Source organism: Halichoerus grypus, chromosome 11 (genome assembly GCF_964656455.1).
Source record: "Halichoerus grypus chromosome 11, mHalGry1.hap1.1, whole genome shotgun sequence".
NCBI lineage: Eukaryota > Metazoa > Chordata > Mammalia > Carnivora > Phocidae > Halichoerus > Halichoerus grypus.
The window spans coordinates 111,280,276-111,300,787 of record NC_135722.1 but is presented as its reverse complement, the minus strand read 5'-3'; the positions used below and the strand labels follow the sequence as shown (position 1 = coordinate 111,300,787).

The following is a 20,512-nucleotide window of genomic DNA, read 5'->3' as shown; positions in this document are numbered from 1 at the left end:
CATTGACAGTTATTTCTTCACTTTCCAACAGTATTTCCAACAGATAAAAATGCTATTCCGTAGCCGTGAATTCCTGGGGAACCAGAGCAAGCGATTCGACGTGTGCCATCGTTTGATGCACGGCTCACTCTGGGCCCAGGGGCTGTGCGTGATTCAGGAGGCACAGCTGCACGTGTTAAACACACCCTTCAGAATCTGCTAGGGTACATGATTCATACTACCCAAGATCAGAGACGATCGAGGTGTCCATCAACAGGTGAACATACAAGAAAATGTGGGAGGTGTATGCATCATGTAATACGGCTTCAGCCTTAAGAAAAGAGGGATATCCTGCCATTTGTGGCAACATGAATGAACTTGGAGCACATTATGCTAAGTGAAATGAGCCAGACACAGACAAATATCTCATGATCTCACTTATATGTGGAATCCAAAAAAAAGTGGAACTCACAGTAACAGAGTGGAATGGTGGTTACCAGAGGCTGGGGGGTGGGGGGGCGGGTGTGGTTAGTGGCAGGGGAAAGAAGACGTAATGATCACAGGGTACAAACTTTCAGCTGTAATATGAGTAAGTTCTGGAAATCTAATGTACAGCATGGTGACTGTAATTAATAATGAAACTTGCAAGTTTTCTCACCACCAAAAAAAAAAAAAAGATAACTGTGGGAAGGAGAAGGATATGCACAACTTTGGTTGTGGCGATCATTTCACAATGTATCCATATATATAGACATCCTGTTGTGCACCTTAAATACGTAGTTTTTATTTTTCAAAAATAAGTAAATGAGTTTTTTTAAGTTGCTAAGACAGACCATTTTTCTGTGAGAAAGGCTAATTCCAGGGCTAATGGGAAGCAGCAACATACTCTCCCAACTCTGAATCCTACAGTGGCAGAGAAGCTGTCTTTCTTGTTTTTGTCACCAGGTCTTTCGATTCCATAGCATTTCCCATAGTGCCTGGCACATAACAGCATAAAGGAGCTCGGGAACCAGGGAAAGAACTTTATCAATCATCTCTACAATTGCTTATTAAAACTTTTTTATTATTAGGCCCATCGTTGAGTTTAGGAGCAAAAACTTCTTGGTCACGTTCCATCCCTGGTTTAATTTTATTCAGTCTAACACATACTTTCTTTCCTATGGTCCTAGAAAGTACTGTGTGAAATTATTATTACTTTCTATATACATTTGAGCCCAGAGAACAATATGAGATAATAGTGATGATAACTCACTATCAAAATTACTCTCTGGTTATAGCAAAGGAAACACCACGTGTTTACTTTAGAGAGTCATTACTCCTCATTGCCTCAAACGTTGCTGAACTGGTATTATTTTCATTTTCTCAAAATGCTAATTTCTCTCCCTGCTCCCCCCGCCCCCAACTCAGGACCTTGGCATGCTGTTTCTTCTACCTAGAGCACTTTTCCCCACCCACTTCTTTTCATGACTGGCCTTATTCTGAATTTTTTATCTTAAATGTCATGTTTCCAGAGAAATATTCCCTGTTTCACTTTATTCAAAGTGAGTTCTCTTGGCTTTCTGTCTTGGACTAGAGTTTTTTTTACTTCACAGCATTTATGACAATCAGTAATTCTTTGTTACTTGGTTTTGTTAGCTTGCTTCATTAGATTATAAATAACTGCATAGACCACATCTGTTTTGCTTACTGTTATATCTCCAGCAGATAATAGTAAGTCAAAATAATAAATAACCACTGTTAAAAGTGCTCTGATTATATTTGAAGTTGACATATGGTCAAGCATTCATTCGGCAATTATTTATTAAACATCTTTCAGATGCAAGGCTTGGTGTTAGGCACAGAAATTCTAGAATTTAAAATTTTAGTCCCTGCACTCAGTAAACTTAGAGTCAGATAGGAGAGAGAGATGGTTAAAATGAATGAATTCTTTTATTCAGCAATTCTATGTAGTTCCTGATATGTTTGTTTCAAGCGCTGTGTTATGTGCTGACACAGACGTTATCCTTCTTGATACTTAGAGTCTAATAAGCAATACAGAAAACTAAATAGATAATTACAATTGAGCGAGATAAATAAAGGTAAGCTTAGGGTCCCATGGGAAGACAGCGTTGTTCTTTGTGTGGATGTTGGGGATGGAGATGACTTAGAAGAGACACGTACACAGTCTGTAGTAAAGTGATTAAAAACCAGAAAGAGTCAGACTGCCTTGTTTAGACTCCCCATCCTTCTATTTAGTGATTATGTGACCTTGAAAAACTGTAACCTTTCTGAGACTTCGTTTTTTCATTCATTCAACTCACAGAATTGTTGTGGGCCAAAGCAAGGTAATAGGCATAAACTAATGAGCACTTGTAATGAATGAGCACTGTTCTTATTCCATTCCCACCGTTCATCCTCTGTGCAGTGATGAACTGCGCTTTGCCAGCAGCCTTCTCCCAAACTTTTTGTCTAAATCAGTCCCTAGAGTCCTGATGCATCTCCTGTCCAGGAGCACAAGTCAGTTCAGTTATATAAACAATTACTCATAAATATAGTGCTTTTGGAGAGAGAGCAGACATGGAAAGTGTTTACCCCCCAAAAAGAAAAGTAAGACAAAGCAGTTGAAGACGTGATTGTATTAGAAATTTACTAGAACTCAAATTGAGATAAATATGGATGCAAGTAATTTTTAGGTAAGTGACATTCTCTATTTTTGTTTGTATAAAGAATGTGAGAGGGGCTCCTGGGTGGCTCAGTCAGTTGAGTGTCTGCTTTAGGCTCAGTTCATGGTCCTGGGGTCCTGGGATCGAGGCCGGCATTGGGCTCCCTGCTCAGTGGGGAGTCTGCTTCTCCCTCTCCCTCTACCTGCCGCTCCCCCTGCTCGTGCTTGCTCTCTCTCTGTCAAATAAATAAATATCATCTTTAAAAAAAGTGTGAGAGGGAATTAGAGGGTGATATTGTGGAAAGTGTGATAAGACTAGTAGGTATTTGATAGATACAAAGGATGAAGCATGAAGAGTCATTACTACTCCTCATTGTCACTTTTAACTGTGGCTCTCTTTTCTTTAAAATCCATCAGTTCTTTTTTTTTTTAACTTTTTTTCATTGAAGTGTAGTCGACATACACAACGTTACATTAGTTTTAAGTGTACTACATAATGATTGGCCATCTCTATACCTTGTGCTCACCACAACTGTAGCTGCCGTCTGTCCCCATACAACACTGTCACAATGTCATTGACTCTCTTCCCTATGCTGTGCCTTCCATCCCCCTGACTTACTGATTCCATAACTAGAATTCTGTGCCTCCCCTGCCCTCCACCCATTTTGCCCATCTGCCCACTTCCTCCCCTCTGTATTTACGGATCTGTTTCTGCTTTGTTTGTTTCTTCTGTTTTTTAAGATTCCACATATGGGTGAAATCATACGGTATTTGTCTTTCTCAGTCTGACTTATTTCACTTAGCATTATACTCTCTAGTTCCACCTGCATTGTCGCCGATGGTAGGATCTCATTCCTTTTATGGTTAATATCCCACTGTGTGTGTATGTGTGTGTGTGGATAGATAGATAGATAGATAGGCAGAACAAACACATCTTTATCCATTCCTCTATCGATAGACACTGAGGTTGCTTCCATATCCTGGCTATTGTAAATAATGCTGCAATAAACATAGGGATGCATATATCTTTTTGAATTAATGTTTTACTTTCTTTTTTAAGGATTTTATTTATTTGTTTGAGAGAGAGAGAGCAAGAGAGGGAGAGAGAGACAGGAGCAGGGGCAGAGGGAGATGGAGAAGGAGACTCCCCGCTGAGCAGGGAGCCTGATGCGGAACTCGATCCCAGGACTCTGGGATCGTGCCCTGAGCCGAAGGCAGATGCTTCACCAACTCAGCCACCCAGGCGCCCCAAGTGTTTTGTTTTCTTTAGGTATGTACCCAGTAGTGAAATTGTTGGATCATAGGATATTCTTTTTTTAACTTTTTGAGGACCTCCATACTGTTTTCCAGAGTGGCTGCACCCGTTTGTATTCCCAACAACAGTGCACGAGGGTTCCCCTTTCTCCATATCCTCACCAACACTTGTTTCTTGCAGTTTGGATTTTGGCCATTCTTAGAGGTGTGAGGTAATATCTCGTTGTAGTTTTGATTTTCATTTCCTTGATGATGAGTGATGTTGAGCATCTTTCCATGTCCCTGTGGGCCATCTGTGTTTCCTCTTTGGGAAAATGTCTGTTCAGGTCCTCTAACCATTTTTAATGAATTGTTTGTTTTTTTGGTGTTGAGTGGTATAAGTTCTTTATTTTGGATATTCAGCCCTTATCAGATATATCATTTTGCAAATATCTTCTCCCATTCAGTACATAGCCTTTTCATTCTGTCAATGGTTTCCTTCGCTGTGCCAAAGATTTTTACAAAAGATGTAGTCCCAATAGTTTGTTTTTGCTTTTGTTTCTCTTGCCTGAGGAGACATATCTTGAAAAATGTTCCTGCGGTGGATGTCCAAGAGATTATTGCCTGTGTTTTCTTTTAGGAGTTTTATGGTTTCAAGTCTGACACTTAGGTCTTTAAACCATTTTGAGTTTATTTTTGTGTATGGTGTAAGAAAGTGATCCAGTTTCATTCTTTTGCATGTAGCTGTTCAGTTTTTTGCCAGCTCTTTTGTTCTTGGAGAAGTCTCCTAAAGATTACCCCCTCCTCCAGCAAACTTCTGGAATTAGTAAATGAATCTCCTTCATGTCTACCCCAGGCGCTTTTCAAACACCTGCTTCTATGCTGTATCTCAATGGGGTTGGCTGTTAGGCTGTCTCTTTGAGGGCAGAGACTCAGTTCCCGAGTACCCCCTGGCTCTCCAAGACCTAAGCTCACTGGTTTTAAAGTACCCACAGTTAAGCCCCACTGATTGTAAAATCTCAAGAAGTTAAGCCCCAGCTGGTTTCCAGGGCCAGATGTTACAGGGATTTGTCTTCCCAGCACAGGGCCCCCATGTCTGGGGTGCCTGGCAGGGGGAATCTTTTTCTCTCCCTTCTTCGTGCTTGTGGTGTCCCTTCCATTTGTGGTTAATCTCCCTGGGAGTTTGGCTACTGACCACGTCTCCACCCCTCCTGCCCTTTTTGATGTGGCCTCCTCTCTACCATTAACTGTGAAGAGTCTGTTCTGCCAGTCTTGGGGTGGGTTTCTAGGTTAGTTGACTGACTGCGGTGATGGTTACCAAGGTGTATCTGTGGGATGAGGTGAGCTTAGGAGATGCTCCTACTCCACCATCTTCCCAGACTCCCACCTCGACTTTTATCACGAGGCTTGTCCTGGATGGCCGCAGGTTGGCGAGAACTGTCCTTTCGCTGTATCTTACACGGCACACCCCGGGCTGCTGCAGCCCCACTGGCCAAGGCCTGCTTCTGAGCCCTTGAAATGTGACTCGTCTCAATGGAAATGTGTCCTCAGCTGGAGATGGTGAGATCTGTCTGTCCTCCCCAAGAACTCTGGGTTCCTAGTCCTTGGAGCTACACCCGCAGCTCAGCACTGATCATATGCTCTTGACACTGGTGGGCAGGGGAGATGGATCTCCTCACGTGACAGAATCTTCCCCTGTGAAAGAACTGGCCCCACAGCACAAAGAGGAGGCAGTGAACCCTCACTCCTCAATCCTCTTTCTCCCTTGGAGACCCCCCTATATCTTTTGATTGGAGCATTTAGACCATTGACATTTAATTATTGATAGATATGTACTTATTGCTATTTTGTTCATTGTTTTCTGGTTGTCTTTATAGTTCTCTGTCCTTCTTTTGCTTTCTTTCCTTGTGATTGATGACTTTCTTTAGTATTATGCTTGGCTTTCTTTCTTTTTGTTTTTTGTGTCTATTATAGGTTTTTGGCTTGTGGTTACTGTGAGATTCGTGTATAACATCCTAAGTATATAGCAGTCTATATTAAGTTGATGTCACTTAAGTTCAAACACATTGTAAAAGAACTTCATTTTTACTTCCTTCTCCATGTTTTATGTAAATGTCATATTTTACATCCTTTTTATTTTGCGAGTCCTCTTAATTTTTTAGATATAATTGATTTTACTACCTTTGTCTTTTAACTGTCATACTAGCTTTACAAGTGATTGCTCTATTAACCTTTACTGTGTGTTTCCTTTTATTCATATTTTTTCTTTTTATAATTTTCTTCTAATTATGGCATTTTCTTTTCCAATAAAAGAAGTCCCTTTCACATTTCTTGTAAGGCCAGGTTAGTGGTGATGAACTCCTTTAATTTTTGTTTGTCTGGGAAACTCTCTATCTCTCCTTCAATTCTGAATGATAACGTGGCCAAGTAGAGTATTCTTAGTCCCAGGGTTGTTCCTTTTAGCACTTTGAACATATCATGTCACTCTCTTCTGGCCTGCAAAGTTTCTGTTGAAAAAAATCAGCTGACAGCCTTATGGGGTTTCCCTTGCACATAATTAGTTTCTTCTTTTTTGCTGCTTTTAAAATTCTCTCTTGGTCTTTAATCTTTGGCATTTTAATTATTATGCATCATGGTATAGACCTCTATGGGTTCATCCTGTTTGGAACTCTGTGCTTCCTGGACCTGGATGTCTGTTTGCTTCCCCAGGTTAGGGAAATTTTCAGCTGTTATTTCTTCAAATAAGCTTTCTGCCCCTTTCTCTCTCTCTTCTCCTTCTCAGATCCCTATGATGCAAATATTTGTTTGCTTGATGTTTTTAAAGAGACCCTTTAACCTATCTTTTCTTTTTGCTATTCAGCTTGGGTGTTTTGTTTTCCATTACCTTGTCTTCCAGATTGCTGATCCATTCTTCTCCATCCTCTAATCTACTGTTGATTCCTTCTAGTATATTTTTTCATTTCAGTTATTGTATGCTTTGATTCTTGATTGGTTCTTTTTTATATTTTCTGTTTGTTAAAGTTTTCACTGAGTTCACTCTTCTCTCCAGTGTGCTGAGCATCTTGAAGACCATTACTTTGAACACTTTACCAGGTAGATTTGTTATCTCCATTTTATTTAGTTCTTTTTCTGAGGTTTTGTCTTGTTATTTGAAGCATATTCCTTCGTCTTCATTTTGCTTGACTTTCTGTGTTTGTTTCTATGAATTAGGTAGAACATCTAATTTTCCTAAACCTGAAGGAATGGTCTTGTGTATCATTGTCCCTTGTGTAGATTGTGCATGCCTAGTGACTTTGGCTGGCTGACTGGAGCTATGGCTGGCATGGGCTGGGGGTCCCAGGGCAATCTATGCTGTGGCTACCTTGGTGGGATAGCCAGAGCTAAAGTGGGTGTGGGCCAGAGTGGGCAGAGGGTGCCCTGGTCCCCAGGCTCTTTTAAAACATATGCTATCTAACTATACTGTTTACCACTACCTCTCATTATTACAGTGATCTATAGATCCTCTGTGTCATTGCTTGAAAGTTTTAGCACCTGGCTCTTCTTGCCACCCTACCACTATTCCAGTGACCATTCTTTGTAATTTCAGTGTCTTCATAGATCATCCATCCATCATAGTGACCCATCGTTATCTTGAACTTCACCCATTCAGTGGCATCTCACCTCAGCTACTACCAATTATTCCTCCACCTCCAAAATTTCAATTTCAGGAATCTCAATTTCTGATCTGTACCTCCTATCTCTCCATGTCACTTCCTCTAGTAACCTGAGTTTAGCAATTCTAAGACCCCATCCCAGTCCATTTCTCTTATCATCCTTTCTTCTTCATTCCTATCTCTCGTATTCTCCCTTCTATTCAAACTGAGATTCTTATTCCATGGTTTGTCATTATCTTTCCCTTGCATATACCTTCAAATCCCTTGTAGGCACTCTCCACCCCTCAGCAACCACTGTTCAAATTTCTATTTCTAAAGGTAGAATTGCTAGGTCGTAGGGCACATGTATGTTTTCCATATATGAAACTGTCAAAAAGCTTTCTGAAAGGACTGACCATTTTACCCACCAGCAATATACATGTGCATGAGTTCCCAGCTGCTTCATAACTTTCCCACTCAGTCTTTTTAATTTTAGCCATATAATAGGTATGAATGGTTTTAATTTGCACTTCCCTTATTAGTGATTTTTATGTGATTTTTGTGATATCTCTATTCAAATATTTTGTCCATTTTTTTAAGATTTTATTTATTTATTTGACAGAGAGAGACTCAGCGAGAGAGGGAACACAAGCAGGGGGAGTGGGAGAGGGAGAAGCAGACTTCCCTCAGAGCAGGGAGCCTGATGTGGGGCTCGATCCCAGGACCCTGGAACCATGACCTGAGCCGAAGGCAGACGCTTAACGACTGAGCCACCCAGGTGCCCCTATTTTGTCCATTTTTAATTGGATTATTTGTCTTCTTTTCGAGTTGTAAGACTTTTTTTTATATATATTCTGGATATAGTTCCTTTGTCAGAGATATATATTGCAAGTATTTTCTTCCAATCTGTGGCCTGCCTTTTTATTTTCCTAATGATCTTTCAAAAAGCAGTTTTAAGTTTTGATGAAGTATAGTTTGTCAATTTTTTGTCCTGTAGTTAGTGCTTTTTCTGTACTCCCTAAGACATTTTGCCTACCCCAAGATTATGAAGTGTTTTCTTGTTTTCTTCTGGAAAGTTTATACTTTTAGCTTTTAGGTTTAAGTTTATCATCTATCTCAATTATTTGTATGTGGTATTATGTAAGGTTGAGTTTCATTTTTTTTGAGTTGATTTAGTTGTTCCAGCAGCATTTGTTGAAAAGACATTCCTTTCTACATTTAGAGGCTTTGCCACCTTTTTCAAAAATCAGCATATGGGAGAGTTTATTTCTGCATCCCATTGGTCTGTTTACTCTTATACCAATACTACACTGCCTTGACTATTGTGGCACTATGTCAGAAATTGCCAACAGCACTGCTGACATTTTGGGTAAGATCATTCTTTGTTATGGAGGCTACCTGTATATTATAAGATGTTTAGCAGCATCCTGGTCTCTACCAGTGGTGGCAATTAAAAATGTTTCCAGACATTGCCAAATGTTTACTGAGAAGGAAAGGGGCAAAATTGCCCCCAGTTGAGAACCACTGTTTTATAGTGAAATAAGGTAGTGCATACTCTCCAGTTTTGTTTTAATTCAAGATTGTTTTGCCTGTTCTAGGTATTTTTGCTTTTCCATACAAATATACCTGCCTGGTTTTGAGCAGGATTGTGATGAACATACGATCAATTTAGGGAGAATTGATATCATAACAATATTGAGCCTTGTAATACATGAAATCCATGAACATAGTATATTTCTCCTTTCCTCTGTCCTCTTTGTATGTGTGTGTAATTTCTCTTAGCTGTATTTTCTGGGTTTTATTGGAAAGTTCTTACATGTCTTTTGTTATGTAACTTAGGCATTTCATTACAACATGCTGTTGTAAATGGATTTATTTAAATTTCATTTTCCATTGTTATATATAGAAATACAATTGATTTTTCTATATTGACCTTGTATTCTGAGAACTTGTTAAATCCACTTATTAGTTCTAAATTCCTTAGCATATTCCATTTGTATAATCACGTCATCTGCAAATAAAGGGAATTTAACATCTATCTTTCCAGTTGATATGCCTTTTATTTTTATGTTGGCCTTATTGAACTTTCTAGGAGCTCCAGTGTAATGAGGAATAGAAGCAATATGAGTGAGGTTTTTTGCCTTCTGTCCCTTCAGAGGGAAGTATTAACTATTTTACTGTTAACTCTCCTGCTAGCTACAGATTTGGGTAGGTGCCTTTATCGGATTGAGGAAGTTTCCTTTCATTCCTTGTTTGCTGAGAGTTCTTAATCATGAGCATGCATTGAATATTATCGTATACCTGTTCTCCTTTATTTGGTCAATGTGGTTAATTTCACTGATTAATTTTGAAATGTCAAGTCACCCTTGCCTTCCAGGGGTAGCTCCCATTTGGTAATGATATGGGTTTTTTTTAATAAACTGATGGGTTTTATTTGCTAATATTTTGTGAAGGATTTTTGTGTAATGTTTGAGAGATGTTGGTCTATAAATTCCTTGTAATATCTTTTTCAGGTTTGGAAATCAGGGTTATACAGGCCTTATAAAATAAGTTGGGGAAGTGTTTCCTCCACTTCTATGTTTGGAAAAAGGTTGTGATTGTTATTTCTCCTTTAAATGTTTGACAAAAGAGAATAATAAAATATCTGAACCTAGAGTTTTCTTTGTAGGAAGCTTGCTAATTATAAATTAATTTTATTAATAAATACAGAGTTTTTCACATTTTATTTTTCTTTGTCAATTTTGGTAAGTTGATTCAAGAAATTTGTCCATTTTATCTAAGTTGTTGAACTTATTAGCATAAAGTTGTTAATATTATTCTTTTAATGCCTATGGTATTTGTAGTGATAACCTGTCTTTCATTATGATAGTGATCATTTTTGTTTGCTTTTTTTTCTTCATTATTCTTTTTTTTTTTCATTCATCATTCTTGGTAGGAGTTTATCAATTTTACTAAAATTTTCGTACACAACTTTAGTCTGTGTGGTCTCTGTTTTTTAGTTCACTGTTTCATTAGTTTCTTCTTTTATTTTTATTAGTTCCTTTCTTCTTACTTTAGAATAAATTTGCACATCTTCCAGCTTCTTAAGGTGAGAACTAAAATCATTGATTTTAAAGATTTTATTTATTTATTTAACAGAGAAAGACACAGCGAGAGAGGGAACACAAGCAGGGGGAGCGGGATCGGGAGAGGAAGAAGCAGGCTTCCCACAAAGCAGGGAGCCCGACGCGGGGCTCGATCCCAGGACCCTGGGATCGTGACCTGAGCCGAAGGCAGACGCTTAATGACTGAGCCACCCAGGTGCCCCTAAAATCATTGATTTTAAACTTCTCCTTTTCCACTATAGACATTTAAGGTTCTAAATTTCCCTCTGAAAAACTGCACTTAATAAATTTGGTATGCTGCATTTTCATTTTCATATAGTTTAAAATCCTTTGCTACTTCCCTTTTGATTTCTTTTTTTTTGAGCTGTAGCTTATTTAGAAAAATGTTTTTTTTAAAAATTTCCAGTTATTGAGCTTTTCTAGATATTATAATTGATTTCTGATTTAAATCTGTTTTGATCAGAGAACATCTTCTGGAAGAGTTAAGTCTTATGAAATTCATTGACATTTGTTTTATGGCCCAATATAAGATTTCTTATGTTGTACTTAAAAAAAGAATGTGTATTGCAATTGTTGGGTATAAATAGTTCTATAAATATCAACAAGGTCAAGGTAGTTGATAGTTTTGTTCTGTATTACTGATATTAAATCTTCTGTATTATTGATATTTTTTATCTGATTGTTTATCAATTACTGAGAGAGATGTTACAGTATGCAACTATAATCATGGATTCATCAGTTTCTCCCTTTAGTTCTGTGTTTGCTTCGTGTATTTTGAAGGTCTCTTACTAGGTGTATACATACTTATGATTTTTATGTCTTCCTGATGAATTGACCTTTCTATCATGATGAAATGTTGTTTTCCTCTCTGGTAACACTCCTTGTCTTAAAGCCTACTTTGGTATTAGTATAGTCAAATGTCTTCTACTGTTCCATCCTTTTGCTTTCAGCCTATCTGTATTTATGGAGGTCTTCCTGGGTCTTACTTTATATTCAGTGTAGCAAGTGCTAAATCAGAAACTGTGCAGAAGTGTAAAGGATCTGAGATTTTGACCTACATGCAAGCTAATGATTACCACAACTTCATCTATGTTGTGGCAGGCGGAAAGAAAGCAAACCCCCTCATTCAAAGACAAAGACTGTACATTGTCGTGGGAAAGGCAGCAGCCAAAGCCATATCTTGTGTCAGTTTCTAAACTCCAGTCCCCAGAGGGCAATGCAGTGAGGGCCAGATGGTTCCTGCACAGAGTAGAACTAGTTCATTACAGTCTAGGAACCACAAACTGTGGAAACTCTGATCTTCCATATGGCTGCCGCCCATCCTCTTCTCCAGAGAGAAAGAAACCTTACCTTTACTCTGGGATCCAAGAGCTCTCTGGGGCAGGGAAGGGGAGATATTTATCTTTACTCCCCAGCCTCCAGGATGGGAGCGCTCTCTAAGCTTAACTACCCTGCAGTGTCTCTTTATACAAACACCTCTAACCTGGCTGTGAATGCCTTCATTCAGAGGACCTGGGCTGTGCACAAATATGAAATATTTATAGAGAATTGTCTCCCAAAAACAAGACTCTGCCTTGTAAATGGAGTGTGTAGTCCATTGACATCTAGTAATTCCTAAAACAGTTTGATGTAGGTCTGTCATTTAGCTATTTGTTTTCTGTCCATTCTCTATTTCTCCTCTTGTTTTTTCCTCCTTTCCTGCATCCCTTTGAGTTAGTCACAAAAAAAAAAAAATTCAATTTTACTTTTCTTTAGTGGCTCCTCTAGGGATTACAGTATTCATTCTTAACTATTTAGAGTTATATTTGGACCATTTCACATAAATATAAGGATCCTTCAACTTTATAATTCTGTCTGCCCCACCCCCATGCTGGCATCCTTTGTGCTAATGAATTTCTTTATATCTGCATGTTATAAAGTTCACAATACAGTGTTGTAATTTCTGCATTAAACCCTCAGTTGTCTTTTTACCAGTAAGACAAAGAGAAGAACATATTCTTTTTCACTCCCCCGCATATTTATTGTTTCTAGTGTTGTTGGCTGCTGTCTGTAGGTCCCTGTTTCCATCTGGGGTCAGCTCCCTTTAGCCTGAAGAACTTCCTTGGGCACTTCTTGCAGGGCAGGATTCCGTCCATAAACCCTCTCAGTTTTTGCCTATCTAACTTTATTTAGCTTTTGTTTTTGAAAGATAGTTGCCCTGAATATAGAATTCTGAGTTAACAGCCATTTTCTTTAGCACTATCGAAATGCCATTCTACTGTCTGCTGACCTCCACGCTTCTCCATATATAATGTGTCTTTTCTATGACTACTTTGAAAATATTATTTTTATCTTTTGTTTTCAGCAGTTTGACTAAAATCTGCCTAGGTCTGTGTTGTTAATAATTATCTAGTAGTTCACTGAGCTTCTCTCATCTGCAATTTAGTATTTTTTCACCAAATTTGGGAAATTTTAGGCCATAGTCTTCAAATGTTTTATACCTCACTCTCTCTCTTTTTCTTTTATTTCTGGGACTCCAGTTACACATATATAGTACACTTACACATAATAATGACCACTTACCATTTAGTGACCCATAGGTCACTAAAGCTGTTATGTATTCTTTTCTCTATCTTTTTTGTTCTGTTTTCAGGTTAGATAATTTCTGTGAATCTGTCCTCAAGTTTACTGATTCTCTTCTGTTATCCCCAATCTGCTGTTCACCTACTAGTAAAATTTTTATTTCAGATTTTATAATTTCAATTGCAAAATTTCCATTTGGTTCTTTTTTTAATAATTTTCATTTCTCTTCTCACTATGTTTTTGTCTTTTAAGTGCTCAAACTGTAACAAGTCCTCACACATTTACTGTTTTACATTTTCTAATATAAAACCATTGTGAACATCAATATCATTTTATCTCTCATATAAAAGTAATAATGGAGAATGTGTAACAAATCTTTTATTGTTATTCCTTCCTCACTGGAATCTTTTTAGGATCTCTTATCTTTACAATACCTATGGGATCGTTATTCATTCATTTTGCCTGTTTTGAGATTCTAAACAATGAATAAATTTTGCTTCTTTTTTTGTGTGTCTGATACGTCACATAAATGTTCAATGTCTTAATTTGATGACTCAGATAAGACATCTAACTGAACAACTTCACATACTTGAGGTAGAGGAAGGCTTACATAACCATTATTTAACAAATTCCCTTAAGCATTTAGTCAGCCCTGGATTTCTCAAGCCAACTCACAGGTACATAATTTTGTCTAGAGTTAGCTCCGTATCAGCCCTCAAAGAAAACATTTTCCCCAGGGGGAGGGGCACCTATAAGGATCACTGGGAGGCATCACTAAAATAAATCAGTAATACATACCAGCTAAGATTTCCTCCTTATCTAACTAGATAAATGTGAATTGTTCTTATTACCAGTGAAATGGTACTTTAGAAGAAAAATACAAGAATAAAAAAAACCTGAAACAGACATCTCTATTAAAAAAAAAAGATGTAATAAGTGTAGTTTTGTACAGTTCCTTGCTGCACTCTCAACGGTGAGACGTAAAGATGACAGCTGTCTACGTTGGTGACTGAGTTCACTGATACTCCGAAACTGAATTCATGACCTCATGCTGTTTACTGAGAATACTTATCAAAATACTAACTTCCTCTATGCCCCCTAAATTTTCGTAGAAAAGCATATATAGTAAGTGGATTAATAAATCCTTTATAATTAACATAAATAAAGTAAATAATTTTTATTAATAAAGATTTGTCCCCATCCCCACTAAATAAACATTAACTGGGGAAAAAAATGGTTGAAAGTTATTATTCCGGTCATTTACTGCTGTATAACAAACCACCCTAAACTGTCGTGGCTTCAAACAACAATTTATTACAGTTCTGTGTGTTCAGTGGCTCACGTGGAAGTGTCCCGCTGCCGCACTGAGCTTTCTGCTGTGAGCGGTGTTATCTGAAGGGGCTGCTGAGCTGCACATCCAAGATGGCTTCTGGTCACATGTTTTTGGGCTTGGGCTTGGGTGACTAGGATAGCTGGAGGATAGCCAGGCTTCTCTCCCTTGCTCCCTCTCCCTTTAGCTAGCGTGGACTTAGCGTAGTGATCTCAAGGTCGCCCAACTTCTTACATGGGTCTAGCTTTTCCTAGAGCAAGCATGCCACAGGCCAAGTTAGAAGCTGCGAAGTTTCGAATCTAGCATCACTTCTATAAAGTTCTGTTGATTAGCAGAGAGTCACAGGACCAGGTTGATTAAAGCAGAGAGTACTGAATGATCCTGGTCCATTGGCGACTGTCTTTGGAGATGAGCTACCATAGTAGTGCACTCATGTCTGAGTGCCCTTGACACTGCCATCTTAACCTCAAGTGAGAGCGTATGAATTTAGACCTTACTGAGTGACTCGGTCAGCTTCTGCCCCGCGCACCTTAGCCCCCTCCGCCTCCCTGGAAGTAGAATACTCAGCTAATGCCTCCATTTAGTTGTTTTATCTCCTTTCAAAGGCTGCATTAAAACAAATGAATGGTCTGCCATATATTTTATTTTTCTTTTCTCAACTCCCAATTCTCTCTTGATAGTTATGTCCAATTTAGGTGTCTTAAGATTCATGTGTAACTTAAACCTCTGCCTTCCTCCCCCCTCAAAGGTTACCTTCCTCTAATCTAGTGGAAATCAAGGCCAGGAGTAGGAAAGTAGGTTTTTGTCTTACCTCCCACCCTAATTGTTCACCTGGTGTTATTTCTCCACATCTGCTGACCCTAGCCATCCCCAGTGTTGTTGGGGCTTGCTGCTAGTTATTGCCCAGAATTTTTGGAGTAGTCCCCTTGATAGTCTGCCTGTGTGGCAGCGGAAGTATCGATGTCTGGCAGGTCCACCGTTCTCCAGGATCCCACCACACAAGGCTGTAGGGGGATATCACACTTTATTGAAAGAGTTGAGTGGATGAACCTTTAGTTTTTGGAGTAGAATAATTCTTTCTTGGGTAGATATGTCCCATGCATTATATAACACTTAGCATCCCTGGTCCTGGGGAACTGAAACCTGATAGCCCACGCTAATTATTGTGACAGTCAGAACTCCTCCAGAAGTTCCCAAGCACTCCTGGTGAAAGGGAAATGTCCCAGATTGAAAACTACTGGATTAGAGTCATTAAAGTAAACTCTATTTAAAAACAAAAAAATTTCGGGGCACCTGGGTGGCTTGGTCATTGAGTGTCTGCCTTCAGCTCAGGTCATGATCCCAGGATCCTGCGATCAAGCCCCATATCAGGGTCCCCGCTTGGACAGAAGCCTGCTTCTCCCTCTGCCTCTGCGGTCGCTCCCCCTGCTTGTGCTCACGCGCTCTCTCTCTCTCTCTGTCAAATAAATAAATAAATAATCTAAAAAAATAAATAAAAGTAAATAAAAACAGAAAAATTTCATAAGATTGACAACTATATGTTTTCTTATAATCGAAGGGAAAACTATTTACGAAGTTACATGAATCCCTTTAAAGGCCTTCTTAGTTTTTAACCTGGCTTCCTTGTCTTCAAGTCTTTGCCTTTCTCTAAAAGCCTTTCCTTCTTCACAAAACCACACTGCCTACCAGCAGAGATTCTAGTCTATTAACATAGCCACTAGCCTCATGTGTCTACTGAGCACTTAAAGTGTGACTAATCCAAACCGAGATATGAAAATACACTTAGTACAAAGAGGATATAAAAAATTCTAATAATTTTATGTTGATACATTTTGAAATATTTTTGATATAAGGTGAATAAAATATTGAAATTAATTTCTACTGGTGGTGTTTTTTAAGGTGGCTACTAGAACATTTTAAATTACATATGTAGCTTACGGGTTGTTTTTTTTTTTAAGATTTTATTTATTTATTTGACAGAGAGAGCGCACAAGCAGGGGGAGCAGCAGAGGAAGAGGGAGAAGCAGGCTCCCCACTGAGCAAGGACCTGAGATCATGACCTAAGCCAAAGGCAGATGCTTAACCAACTGAGCCACCCAGGCGCCCCTGTAGCTTACATTTTATTTCTAGTAGACAGTGCTGATAAATTGTGTCTCACTGTGGAAGGGCTCAGGGGTTCAATCTGGTTGGATAAAGGAACTTAAAGCTACACTTGCATTGTACATTATATAAGGTTGAGGAAACATACTCAGTATGAAAGACCTGGGGGGATTCTTATTTTTTACTGTGATAAAACATACATAAATTTACCATTTTTAAGTATACCACTTAAGTGGTACTATGTACATTCACATTGTTGTACAACTGTCACCCCATCATCTTCCCCACTGAAATTCTATACCCATTAAACACTCAACTCCCCGTACCCTTTTTCACCCAGCCCTGCAGCCACCTTAGTACTTTCTGTCTTTGAATTTGACTAATCTAGATAATATGATTGTGGAAAAAGACAATATTTGTCCTTTTGCGATTGGCTATTATACTTAGCAGAATGTATTCAGGGTTCATCCATGTTGTAGCATATGTCAGAATTTCCTTCCTCTTTAATCCTATTGTATGTGTATGCCACATTTTGTTTATTCATCTGTCAAGGGACACTTAAGTTATTTCCACCTTTTGGCTATTGTGAACAATGTTGTTATGAACATAAGTATACAAACATTTGTTTGAGCCTCTGCTTTCATGTCTTTGGGGTATATTCCCAGAAGTGGAATTTCCAGATCATATGGTAATTCTAAGTAATTTTTTGAGGAATCACCATACCCTTTTTACAAAAACTGCCTATTTTGCATTCCCACCAATGTATAAGGATTCCAGTTTCTCCACATCCTCATAAGTACTTGTAATTTTCTGTTTTTTGTTTTGTTTTGTTTTTATAATGGCCATCCTAATGGGTATAAAGTGGTATCTTACTGAAGTTTTGATTTGCATTTTGCAAATGATTAGTGAAGTTGAGCATCTTTTCATGTTCTTGTTGGTATTTGTATATCTTCTTTGGAGAAATATGTGTTCAAGTCCTTTGCCTGTTGTTGAAGCCGATTATTTTTGTTATTGTCCAAATGTGAGAATTTTTTTATATATTCCTGAATCAATTGCTTATCAGATATATGATTTGCAAATATGTTTTTCTGTTCTCTCAGTTGCCTTTTCACTTTTGATAGTGTTCTTTGATGCATAAAACCTTTTAATTTTGTTGTAGTCCGATTTATTTTTTCTTTTGTTGACTATGCTTTTGACATCATATCCAAGAAATCATTGCCAAATCCAAAGAAGCTTTCTCCCTATGTTTTTCTCTAAGAGTTTCATAGTTTTAGTAGGTCTTTGATCTATTTCGAGTTAATTTTTGCATATGCTGTAAGATAAGGGTCCATCTTCATTCTTTTGCATATGGATATCCAGTTTTCCCAACATCATTTGTTGAAAAAGACTGTTCCTTCCTCATTAAGTGGTTTTGGCACCCTTGTGGAAAATCATTTGGCCATAAACAGGTTTATTTCTAGGCTTTCTAATCTACTCCACTGACATGTCTGTCTTTATGCTCGTACTGTACTACCTTGATTACCATAAATTTGAAGTAAGTTTTTAAACCAGGAAGTATGAGATCTCCACCTTTGTTCTTTTTCAAGAATGTTGTGGCTATTTGGGGGGGTCCCTTGAGATTTCATATGAATTTTAAGATGGATTTTTTAATTAAGTCTACTAATCCATGAACATAGGATGTCTTTCCATGTATGTGTGTTTTTAAAAAAATTTCAGCAGTGTTTTTGTATTTTTGGTGTCCAAGTCTTTCACCTCCTTGGTTAAATTTATGCCCAAGTATTTTATTCCTTTTGATGCTATTGTAAATGGGATTGCTTTCTTAATTTCCTATCTAGATTCTTAATTGTTAGTATATAGAAACACAACTGATTCTTATGTATTGATTTTGTATCCTGCAACTTTGCTAAATTTATTTACTAGTCATAAGAGTGTTTTTATGGAACCTTTAAAGTTTTCTGCATATAATATGTCATCTGTGAACAGAGATAATTTTACCTTTTTTGTCTCCATTTTGGATGCCTTTTATTTACTTTTCTTGCCTAATTGCTCTGGCCAGGACTTCCAGTATTATGTTGAATCAGGTGCTGAAAGCAGCCTTCCTTGTCTTGCCTTGAGGGGACTCTTGAAGGAGATTATTTGGGCATGCCTACCTGTGGCACTCAGCACTATCTCCTACCTACCACAGGGGTAGGACTGTTTGAAGATCTGTAACCCTACTTCCCAGAATTGTAGTTCCCTAAATCTGAGTTATTTAGATGAGAATAATGCTCCAGCCAGTGAAGGTCTTTGGAAGGATGGTGGTTTCTTAACTAGTGAGTTGCCAGCTTCCTTCTTCATTTTTCTCATTGTCCAGAAAATAATTATTAAAACACACACACACACATGTTTTCCACAAAGAAAATTAATTTTTTGAAACAGTTGAAACTAGAGAACATGAACTCGAGTGCCCAGGCAATCAGAAATAAATGAAATAGGAAAGTTAAGAAAAATAGGGACTGATAAAGGTTATGGGCAGATGTTTGTAGTCATGTGTGGATAGGAGTTCAGGGTTGACAAATCTTGCAGATTTTCAAGAGAAGGTGGAAATCAAGATTTTTATGTAAATTGTATGGATTTCTAGCATAGTTCTGACTTAATATGTAGTCAATTTTAAACTTTTAGTCTAAAAGAAGAAGAAAGGGGCACCTAGGTGGCTCAGTTGGTTAAGGGTCTACCTTCGGCTCAGGTCATGATCCCAGGGTCCTAGGATTGAGCCCCGCATCAGTCTCCCTGCTTGGCCGGGAGCCTGCTTCTCCCTCTCCCTCTGCCCCCTGCCCCCGCTTGTGATCTCTCTCTCTCTCTCTCTCTCTCTGTGTCAAATAAATAAAATCTGTAAAAAAAATAAAAAATAAAAAAAGAAGAAAAATCTATAGTATTATCTTGACTGCCCTATAATTTGTGAAGCTGCTTCTTTCACCAATGAATTAATTTTTTTCATTCAAGAAAATAGTGTAGCTTTTTAGTAAAGAATTCTTCCGCAGCAGGCTTTGGGAGGTGGTTACATGCATGCAGGCCTGCCAGAAATTAGAAATAAGAGCCTTCCCTTATTTGCAAACGGCCTGGATAAGGTTCTGGAATTGCCACATATAAAGATAAAATTCTTAGCTAAGGGCCTTTTTTTTAATTTAAAATTTGCTGTTTCAAAAGTAAGTAGACTTTTGAAATATGAAAACATCATTATATAACAAATCATGAGTTTGAAACTATTTTCTGCATTCAGATTTTTTTTAATTTTATTTTATTATGTTATGTTAGTCACCATACAGTACATCATTAGTTTTTGGTTTTTAAGACTTATTCCCTCATTCAGTTATCTACTTTGTGTTTCACATATAGAGCTTTTGAAGAAAAACGAAAAGAACAAGAAGAAAGAGAACAACAAATCAGAGAACAAATACTTCAACAAAGAAAAGAGAAGTTTGTAGAAGTCACTGAAAAATTCCAGCGTGCTCATATTCCTCTTTCACAAAGGAGGAGAGCAGGTATCTGAACTTCTAGGACAATATGAGGACAAAAGTGAAAATTATATCATATTCAACTTGCGTAGACAATAAAATGATAAATTAAGAAAGAAAGTGTAAATTCAAACTAAAAAGTATACCTTTTGAGCAATAAGACTTTAACCAAATAAAAAATTATAATTTGATTTAGGTTTAATTTGGAGACTATTTTTTTGGCTCTATTAGTAAATTTTGAAAATTCACAAGTTTGATTCTACTTCATACTGGCTTACAATGTTTTGTCTTTTTAAAACTATGTAGTAAAAAGAAAATTTAACATTTACGTTCAGTAAATTAGCATCACATTCATTCTGGCATTTTATTCACATTTTGGTTCAAATTCTTATTTAAGAGAGTGACAAAATAAAAAGAAAGTGCACAAAGTGATATAA

The 20,512-nt window shown here is 37.8% G+C and overlaps 1 protein-coding gene across 5 annotated transcripts in view; it reads left to right on the top strand.

Moving 5' to 3' along the window:
• Positions 1–20,512, top strand: part of LOC118520436 (centrosomal protein of 126 kDa) — a 90,815-nt gene that overhangs the window by 23,692 nt on the left and 46,611 nt on the right. For 4 of the 5 annotated variants that reach the window (XM_078059094.1, XM_078059093.1, XM_078059095.1 and 1 more), the window contains exon 3: positions 19,957–20,102. In XM_078059094.1, coding sequence (XP_077915220.1) covers positions 19,957–20,102 — 146 coding nt within the window. Of the gene's footprint in view, positions 1–19,956; positions 20,103–20,512 lie in introns of those variants that run through there. The other variant, XM_078059097.1, reaches the window with a different exon arrangement.